The sequence below is a fragment of the Morone saxatilis genome, unplaced genomic scaffold (genome assembly GCF_004916995.1).
Source record: "Morone saxatilis isolate NCDOM2014 unplaced genomic scaffold, NCSU_SB_2.0 Contig12, whole genome shotgun sequence".
Lineage (NCBI taxonomy): Eukaryota > Metazoa > Chordata > Actinopteri > Moronidae > Morone > Morone saxatilis.
This window is the reverse complement of record NW_023339674.1, coordinates 6,331,754-6,342,185: the sequence shown is the minus strand read 5'-3', so window position 1 is coordinate 6,342,185 and position 10,432 is coordinate 6,331,754. Positions and strand designations below refer to the sequence as shown.

Sequence of the window (10,432 nt, the reverse complement as noted above, 5' to 3'; positions counted from 1 at the left end):
GTGAGACTACAAACACTCTTTTCTCGGTCAAATAGGCACCAAATTCAAAATTTATGTTACATTTCGACTACATATATAACCCACTTTCAATAAAGATTAATGTTTCCACGGGTGAAATGCTTCTTTAACAAACTGTCAATCTGGGGGATTCTTTAAGGCGGTGGCGAGAGCATTGATATTGATTGGTGTATTCAGATACTTACACAAGCTGTGCTTAGTTGGATTATGGGGACCTAGTCGATCTTGTGTGAGCTCCACTGCAGAAGGAGCAATTGTGGAGAAAAACGGCAACTTGAGATGTGCGATCTGAGGTCATTGAAGTTATTATAGACCATCCCACCGCCCTGGTAGAGGACTGGTCTGCCTTTCTTGCCAACGCCCTTGGGAAGGGGGCCGAGGGCGGTTGGTTGAACGCTTCAGGCGAGCAACCGTCTCTAATATGTTTGGATCCGAGAGACAGTCGGAGAGATGGCGAGGTGAAATCAGGTCGCGGTGGCTTCGCCTGAGGCACCTGGAAGGAGCAACGTCCCTCAGACGCCGAAGACATGGTCTTCCCCTGTATGGTGTTGGACTTGTTGGTGGATGGAGGCTGGGAGTGTCAGGGAAAATGGATCGTTGAGCGCAGCCGAGTTGGCTGACGAGAAGGGACGTTAGGCAGAGATTTGGGGAGTTTGCTCTAATCTTCTTCAAACTGGTTGCTGTCTGAAGGGTTGAGGAGGAGCTTGGCAACGACAGGAGAGCCATCAAGCGGAGGAAGAGGAGTGAGTTTGTAGCGATTTGTAAGTAGGCTTAACTGTTAAGCTTACACATCATCCATCGTATTGATAAGTCTGCCAGTATTTGTTTTTGTGAAGTTGGAAGTTATTTATTCCATGTTTAAGGGGTGTGATGTTACCCTGCGTTGAAATAAATGAACTAAGTAGTCTATTTGTTGGTTGCTCTGACATGTTCAGATTCATTACTGCTTTTTTGTTATCATTTAACAGGCAGTTGTTAAATTCTACACATTTAAATAGTTAAATTAATAAACATGCTACGACTACGGACAGGGCAGCCCTACTAAATATACCGGTAACTTAATTTTTATGCATTTTACATTGCTTTGGCCTTGGTTCAGGAACTATAACATTCTCAATGTAGCAGATAATGGCAGTTGTCAGCTAAAGCTGAAAGCAAAGAGGAAGTGCAGGTTTGCCTTGAGACATGCTGAACATCATGTTTAACATTGATGATATGGGTACAGGGCAATCTCATTACAGTGTATATCCATCTGCTTCAAGATAAGAGCAAGCTGAAAGGGCAGAACACTCACATATCATCTTATACCCATGTGACTGGCATGAGACCACTCAGAGCAAGACTGTGAGTGCAGAGTCTTCTGCTTGTACGTGTTCTTGAGTAACATTTCACTCATACAGCACAAATTACAGTACTTACAGTTACATGAGCTACATTTACTTGAAAGATTTTTATTAACAGGTATGTTTTTTTCTCATGTGCCCCCTGTTTGATGCTGGACTGCATTGCTTGTGATGTGAGATTGGCCACTGAAGCTCAATAAGTGGTAATTATCAATGGTGTCAGGATGATCTGTGTGGTTACTTATGGGTAATGTAGTCAGGTCACGTTTTCCTGGGTAAGATCGCACTAGAGGGCAGAGGCGCTTGGTTCTTTGATCATAACAAGGCAGTTGAGAAATGTCCGGATTTACCATGCCTTGATCAAATGAAGCTCCTTTTACTAAGAGGAGTTACCACCCACATTAGAAGCAGTTCATGATGCCTGGGTATGCGTGAATGCATCAGTGCTATTACACTAGCAGTACATCTATGTATATGCCTGAGGTGATGAAAGGACTAATGAGTATCTGGGTATGTAGGTGTTTTTGTGCGTGAAGAGAAACAGAGAGAAATGATCTTACCACACTCCTTCATGGGTTCATCAGACCAGTCCTTGCAGTCTTTCACATTATCACACACCTTGCCGCTGTCAATACACTCCCCGTTCTTGCAGCGGAACTTTTTTGGCCCGTCACACTTGGTAACTGTGGTGAAAACACAACACACTATAAAGTTACACATTAGGTTTTTACTTACTTAACTACATCTCTGTTCAGCTAGAAACATGTAATGTTCAATGACTTAAGCAAGTGTCTTAAACAAACCCTGAGCCAAATTGCTATTCCACAACAAAAAAAGGAAATTGCTAATATATGATCATTTTTAGGGAGGTCCAGAGGGGTTGTGTATTAAAAAGCTTTTGGTAGGTTTTGGTAGGTACAGCAATACTGTAACCATTGGTTGTGCATATAGTCAGCCAGGCAGTGCTTAATAAACAAACAAATTAGTTATCGCTACCTACTTTGTATATAGAGATGGGTTATAGGTGTAAGGTTAAATATGCTATTTTTAATGGTAGAACTTGTTGAGAGCAATACACAGAGAAGCCTGAGAAGCCCATAGGTAAGAAATTCCATAAACCATTTTAGAAGGTGATTTGCAGGTGTTTTTTGTGATTTGACCTCCCTGTGCCAGAATTCGAAATAACTGCCAGCTCTCACAAATAATAAAAAACGGTGTGTTTTTATCATTGCAATATCACCAAATTTAAACATCATTTAAAACATACACCACTTAAGTGTCACAGTTAGAATGTTTTATGTCAGCCACTGAAATAAACACAGGCACAGCTGTACAGTACATGCACGTGCATGCACACATGTTATGTACTGTGCCATCCGTGGAAACTGTAAAGAGTAAAAAATCAATTTCAGATTCACAGTTGCACTTCAAAAGACTGCCTTCAAGATAAGGTTTGCTGCCAGACATAGTGTCTGATGATGACCTTGAGCTTTTCTGTGCACCACAGGATGTAAACTGGTTGTTGAGTAAAAATATCACTATAACTTGTTTGCTGTCCACAATCACATTTCATTGTATTAATTTATTGTATATGTAAAAGGAGATTTAAGGAAGATGTAAACTGACATTTCAATACTGACATTTTGGGCTCTTACACTCCCATTCCTCTCTGTCTTTGTTGCTTTAGCAGTGCAAAAAATAACTTCTTTAAACAGTTTCTCATGGGGCTGATTCAACTAGCGCAGCCAACTACAGCCATCTGTGCTACTTTCAAGTACATCCCCTGTGAATCTTGTTCATAGTGTTAAAGTTGTAATTGGAAATAGTTTTTAGGGCGAATCAAATATGACAATGGACAAAAAAAATGCATGAAGCTGAAGATTACATTGTCATTTTCTTAGGGGCAAATATTTAACATTCAGATGGAAAAACAACATTTGACTTCCTGATTATCTATGTGGAATATGATTCAGGTTTGTTGCAACTGCATATATTCATCTGACATTTACCGTTGACACAGCCAGCTTCATCACTGTAGTCTGGACAGTCGTGAACTTTATTGCACTGTTTGGTGCCATGGATACAGGATCCATCGCCACACTGGAACTCATCAGGTCGACAAGTAAACAGGGCTGTGGGACACAAACCACACACACACATACATTAGAATTAATATTAGAATTATCTGACTACAAAGCTAGAGGCTTATAACACACCTACATTTTCAAAATTGATGGAGAAAAAAATTCATTTAGACCTCTAAAACACTCACTCTTTCTTTTAAACATTCACTCTTTCATTTTATGTGTCACTGTAAAGTTGAAGACAACACACACACCAACACATATACACAACATTCAGCCCAGCATGTCTCTTTCTCAACTGTATCTATTAATATGTGTGTGTGTGTACAGTATGGGTTTTGCTTCATCAGACCAACTTGGAGTGCACTCCAATCCAACAGTAATCAGTTATACACAACTCTTACCTGCACAGAAAAAGCCCCAGTGGAAATGAAAACCAGGCAGGTATTCATTCACTGTCTGAGGAAAACCCACATCCAGTGACCTATTGAGTATGTGTGTATGTGCAAGTGTGTATAGGAACTTGTTGTGCTTGCTCTAACAGCAGAGGGCAGGTTTATTTAACTCATTCGTCTTTTTAACTGGCTGTTTAATTATTCATGTGTTGTGTTTTGGACTGGCTCTGCCAAGGGAATGGAGGCAGAAATGATCAATGGCTGTGGAGGCCACAAAAATGCGTGGAACAAAAATGCGTGGAACACAATCAGTGTATCGGGAAATATGGAATAAAACACAGCCACACACACGGCTGGACAACAAGTGAGTGCACATCCACAAATCTACAGGTCCTGTTGGTCAGCAGACACATACTGTACAGATACATCAAATACATGTATGCAGCAAGGCATGTGCACATTTACATGAACACACAGGGAAGCTGACTCAGACTTCTAACGCTCAAACTAAAAATAAAGATAACATATTAATGCTAAAATAGGCAAAGTGTGGAAGACATAATCCTGTGCCATCACAAAATGTGCTGATTCTTTCAGCCAAATGATTGGGATCTGAGCTCAGCTAATTATGATAAATCCCCAGGATGAATAGTTATAATAACAGATTGCCATCTGCGGAAAAGTTGGCAGGTGGGAAAGCAGAGAACCAACTACAGATACAATTTGACCATTTTTCATTTACATTAACCTCCTGTCACCCTTCTCACAGTGGCTTGTCTCAGCATGTCTGTAAAATAACGCAATATTATTGAGACAGATGTTTCAAATAAGATGGGAGATAACCAGGGGACGAGCAAAGCTTGACGGAATAGGAGGGGGAGGAGAAAACAAACTGGAGATATGCAATGATTCTCACATTTCTAATTTACATTGAAATGTTGCACCTCCCTAAGCTGAGCTCTGCTAGCTCATTTACATTACACAGACATCTAAAACTATTACATCTTGTTTGACACAAACCTCCAACCGCCCATTTTTATTCAGTGTGATGAGCATGCACACAGACCCAATCAAATACATATAGTATACACATCTCCTGTCACATCATATCTGTGAAATAGTGAACATGGTTATTGAGACAGATGATTCCACTGGCACATGTAGACCAGACAAGACCGCTTCACTTGCTGTCACTGTCAGAAGTCATCATCATTCAATTATGCTACTGGGTTTGTTTTTGTTTAGACCTACTGTGTGTATGTTTTAATGGCATTATTCCCAAATAGAGACTTATTCATAGACCTTGAAACATTGACCTGGAAATTTTAATTACATCTTACTTTAGCAAGCTAGCTAGCAAACTGGTATAGCTTTTAAAAACATATAATTTGGCAACCTGATTAGCTTATTATAACTAAAACTAAAAGGTAAAAATATTTAAGGTAGTCTCAAGTAAGAATAAAAATCCTAAGAGGGTGAATTATTTCAGGAAACCACTTAATAGTCATCTATCAATCTCACATATCTAACAAAATGTAAGAATAAACAGTTAAGGACCAAAACAGCCTAATATTTTTTAAATTAGCAACTAATATATTTGATTTAATTTGAGATTGTTCTACAGAACTAGAAAACCATGAATCACGTTATAGAGACAATCATCTCTTATCCTTCATGAATAGATCAAGAGATTTTGCCTTAATGCTATGAGTGTGATGCTCACTTGCATATTGTTCTTTATCTTGTCATATGATATTCACATTAAAACCTAGCCCATCATGCAGTGCATAAAAGCAATAAATAGGAAGATGGGAATGTTTTGAGGAATACTATTATACAGTATGTGCGATGGTCTATACATTGTAATAGCTGCTTGTGCTGTGTAATGTCTGGTTATTCACTTTTATAGTGATCGTGTCAGACTGGAGGGACTTTTATGAACTGTATCAACCCTCTATGATTGTATGACTATTTCAGCTCCAGGATTTATATGTGCATGGAAATACTGCATATCTGTGGTTGTATGTGTAAGCACAGGTATGTTCTCCATGTATACATGTGTCTGTTGACATGTGAAAGCGTGTGTGTGTGTGGCAGTGCTGTGTGCTGGTATCATGTTGTATCTGCGAGGCTGCTGTCATCTCCCAGAGTGGTGTGTGGGTGTGTGAAGAGGCGACCAGATGGGGGTCTCGCTTGATGAAGGACCTTCACCTCCTACACATGCACACAGACACACAGACGTACTCACGCAAAAAACTCATATGGTCAAACACACTCAGAGGTTCTCCTTCTGCTTCGACAGATCACATGGTTGCATGGCAACCCACTCATGGATCATCATGATAAAGTTAGCATTGATCGTCCTTCAATCATTTCTGGCGGCACAACAAGATTTGTCATGTAGTCTTTGTTCAGAACACACGGTATGTCATCCTTTGAAGTATATTCTTTCAGTAGTGGTGGGCCACACAGCCGTTGTTCCACAACACATCATGCATTATTGCTGGTACCCATTAATTGCCTATTAGTTACTAGTTTATTCTAAAACAACACCATGTTGTTTCAGAATAAACTACACTGGCTATGTTCATTTTAATTAAAGTAAATGTGAATAGTAAGACTCTTTAATGGGTTTTTTCAATAGTCTTTGGACAAAAACAACATTGAATTTTTATGGCATGCTATATCTTGCTGTTGTTACACAGAAAATTCTTGCTGGTAGGATACTTTTGGCCTCTTTTCTTGATTATGATTAAAACAACAGCAGCATTATTCCTTCAGTTACACGCTCATTTATCCAGCCACTCCATCCACATAAACACACATTATATGCACAGTTGACTTACAACAGTTTGCTTCATCTGATTTATCCTTGCAATCTGCATCTCCATCGCACTTCCAGTTCATGTGGACACACTCCCCGCTCCCACACTGGAACTCGCCCACTGGGCAGCGAGGTTTCTGGGGCTCCGTCCTCCGGCTGCAGCGCTCCATGGACTCGTCTGACTTGTCCTTGCAGTCTGGGTCGCCGTCGCAACTCCACAGGGCGGGGATGCACTCAGAGTCATTGCAGCGGAACTCGTGCTGGCCGCAGGTGGGAGCCGTGCACTTCTCCTCGTCGCTGGCATCCCCACAGTCGTCGTCGGCATCACACACAAAGATAGGTGCCACACACTTCCCGTTACGGCACTGGAAATCTTTGGCGGGGCAAGCCTTGGCATCTAAAGGACAAAAAGGACAGGTGGATGAAAAATGGAGGTTAACATTCTGAGAGACATGTTTACTCCATTTTATTATCCTTACTGATTGTATATAATATACTATTACTCATTATCATTATAGGAGATCTTTTGTAAATGAATATAAAAAGCTAAAGTCAGCCGCCAAATAAAACTCTTGAACTCTTTTTGGAAGCAGACATTAGTGCACTAGATGAGAGGAAATATGAGTTAGAGGTCGGATATAGTTAACTTATCACTGCATATATTCAAACTCCTAGGGGGAGTGGGAATATATGCAGCGATATGTCTTCCTCTTCTTCTCTAGAGATGGAACGAAAGACAGTGTTGGTGCTAAAATCTAAAGTTAATGAGCACAGGGCAATTCCATATCTCTCTCCTTTGCTCTTGGGGTTTAGGCATCTGGTGAGAGTAAAAGAAAGAGTTTGATCTAAAGTCAAACGGGTGCTTGTGCATGGTGCTGAGGAGCAGTAACTGTTTAAATAAAAAGGGATAAAGAGCCAAAAGAAAACACAGATAAACTTGCCTCATGGGAAAAGCAAAGATTATGTATTATTCAAGAAAAACAAACCCTTAAATCAATAAATGCAAACATTCTTACATTGAAACACACTAGATAAACGTGACATCAAACCATATTAAGCACAAGGTTGAGAGCATATGTGCAGCAGAAGTCCAGTATGTGAAAACAGGTGTATAATGAGCAGAGTGGGGGCACAGCTGCAGGTGTCTGTCGCAGTGCAGAAACCCCCTCCACAAGTATCTGTGTGAGTAAGTATGTGTGTGGGAATGTTTTTACAGAAATACCCGTGGAGACTGTTTATATTGTCTGCGCATGTGTTTATTTCTTCATCTACAGTATCGCAAGCTGGGAAAAATAAAAAAAATCACAAAAACTATGATGAATAATATTTAAAGTTTCTAGTAATCTGTGAGGGTGTATGTACGTGTTTGTTGTTGTGTTTGTGTTTAACTGGCAAACTGCTTGTTTCCTCTTTGCCAAATACAAGAAGTGACATTAACTAATTCCAGAAAGGTTGGACATATCAATTCGAAAAAAGAAACCAAAAAAAAAAAAAATCACTTCTCCTTTCTTTGATGTAACTCTCATCTCTGGGCGACCAACGTAACCGCTTCACTCTCTCTCTCTCTCTCTTTTACCTACCCACACAGTGTGCCAAAGGGACTCATTATGATAATAGGCTATTGGATTCCCTGCTAGCTATTAGTGCTACATGCTAATCATCCCCACTCAGATCTAAGTAATTTAATTAACATGAGCACATAAACCACATCAGCAGCATCCCGGCAGAAGCTTATGTTGTTTGGGGGTCACATAAGGTGTTTGTGCAAACAAATACTTGAGCAAAGTTATAAAGTGATTATTTTAATACTTTCTGTGCAAACAGTGCTTCTGAAAATTCTAAACATATTTTGCTTCATCCCAGAGGATGATTATGAGTTGCCAGTCAGACTAAACGCCATTGTTTTGTATGCTTTAAAGACTTCATTAAAGCAGAAAGCTTGGTCAGCCAGGTGTGTTGGCAACAAACAGCAAGGCCAGGATAAGAAGCTAGTTAGTGTGGTGTCCATTGGGATACTGAGTTACAAAAACTTCTTTGCTCATAACAGCTTTATTTTCGATGTAGGAACAGGCAGGTGGCTTGCAGTTAATCGAATTTGTGTCTCATAGATAAAAAACAACCTTAGCTTGAAATTCACAGGAACACAGGCTGCATTGAACCTACTCTTCCACAACATCCTACAAGAGTTACAAGAAGGTTTGGGATGGCATCTATTCTTCTGCTTTTGGTTTTTTTCCTATCCGTGGATCAATACACATTTCCTTTGTTTCTGTCACACTGATATAAGAACACAGAAACTTGATTAATATGGAAACATAACAGAAATATAAAGTATATACATAGGTACACAAAAGTCATACTGTGGGAAAAAACAGCTTTTTCCACAATAGTTGTGAACACTATCCATGGTACTTTTGGCATATCAGAGTTTCTGATTAATCCTTGGCATTATTCATTAATATAACCAAACCAGGTCGTTGATGACTTTAAACATGTTCCTTTACTGGGAGTAAATCAATGTAAATTATTGTTAAACTATGCATTTTTGGCACTGTCTAATTAATTAACAAATGAGACCATTGTTAGACAATTCTTTGGTGAAGCATTTCTTAATATGATGATTGCATTTCCCATAAACCCTGCTGCTTTCTGTTTCAGAGAAGAGGATGTCACTTAACCAAACCCACTTGGTTTCTGTATGTTATTTTTTCTGTGGGTTCACTAAATCACATATTCAAAGCCTTTCACTTCTGTTTTCTGCCATTACAAGAACCTCTGAAAGCTGTTAAGGAATAGAGGAATTCCCCTTCGTCCCGTTAGACAATCCAGAAGATTCCCCTATGAATCAGGGTTAGGGATAGGGTTGCAATGTAAATACATACTTTGCAGAATTCATGGAGATGGTGGAATTTGCTGTATTGCATCCAAATTATGATGAAACATCAACATATATAACTTGCTGTTTTCTGTTTTCCAGGATGAATTTTTTTAAATCCACACACACCATAGAGCCACTTCAGCTGTGTGTTACTTCAGCCCCTTGATCCTATCACCTGTCAAAGCTGACACACACCAAGAACACTTTGGTCGATCAGTCAGTGAAGCCGCTCTCTCGGTTAACACAGGCCAAAGCCAATCCTTAGAAACAGAGAAAGGGAAGATTGGAGAGGAGACAGGTGCTCAGAGGAGCACACAGAGTAGGTAGATCCATTGATATATTTGAAAAAAGAAATGTCCTTTCCCACCAAAACGAACCCATCCCCAGAACACCAGGCAGGCAGATTTAATAGCAGATAAAGGCAGAGAGGATAGATGGTCAGTTGTGACAGGTAACAGATTAGATATGGTAGTATCACAGTCAACACACTCTGAAACTGTAATCCAAACGTGTCACAAATCCAACTATATTCAGCCCAAACAAAGTAAGAAAGTTGAGAGGAATCAGATTGTGTTACAGAGCTGGACTCCTGATTGTTAATTAAACACATCCATCCAATGGATTATTACACCAATTACAATTTTAAATAGGTAATCAGTAATCTGTAACTGATTACATCTTGACAGTAACCTTCCCCACCTGCGGGTGATTGTGTTTAACTTGGGGTCAAAGCTTTCTATCCATCCATCCCCAGACCCTCTACTGGACAGCTAATAGATGGAGCAGGGAGATAGGGCACAGCTCATTGACCTTGATCTGAAGGACAATTGAACTCTCTTCCCAGCATGGACTAGTCTAAAGCAAGCAACTATGCACACACACACACACAC

General features: G+C 39.9%; 1 protein-coding gene across 1 annotated transcript in view; it reads right to left on the bottom strand.

The window, feature by feature from the left end:
* Nucleotides 1–10,432, bottom strand: part of lrp8 (low density lipoprotein receptor-related protein 8, apolipoprotein e receptor) — a 161,027-nt gene that overhangs the window by 43,204 nt on the left and 107,391 nt on the right. The window contains 3 exon segments of the mRNA XM_035654111.1: nt 1,922–2,044; nt 3,371–3,493; nt 6,687–7,061. Coding sequence (XP_035510004.1) covers nt 1,922–2,044; nt 3,371–3,493; nt 6,687–7,061 — 621 coding nt within the window.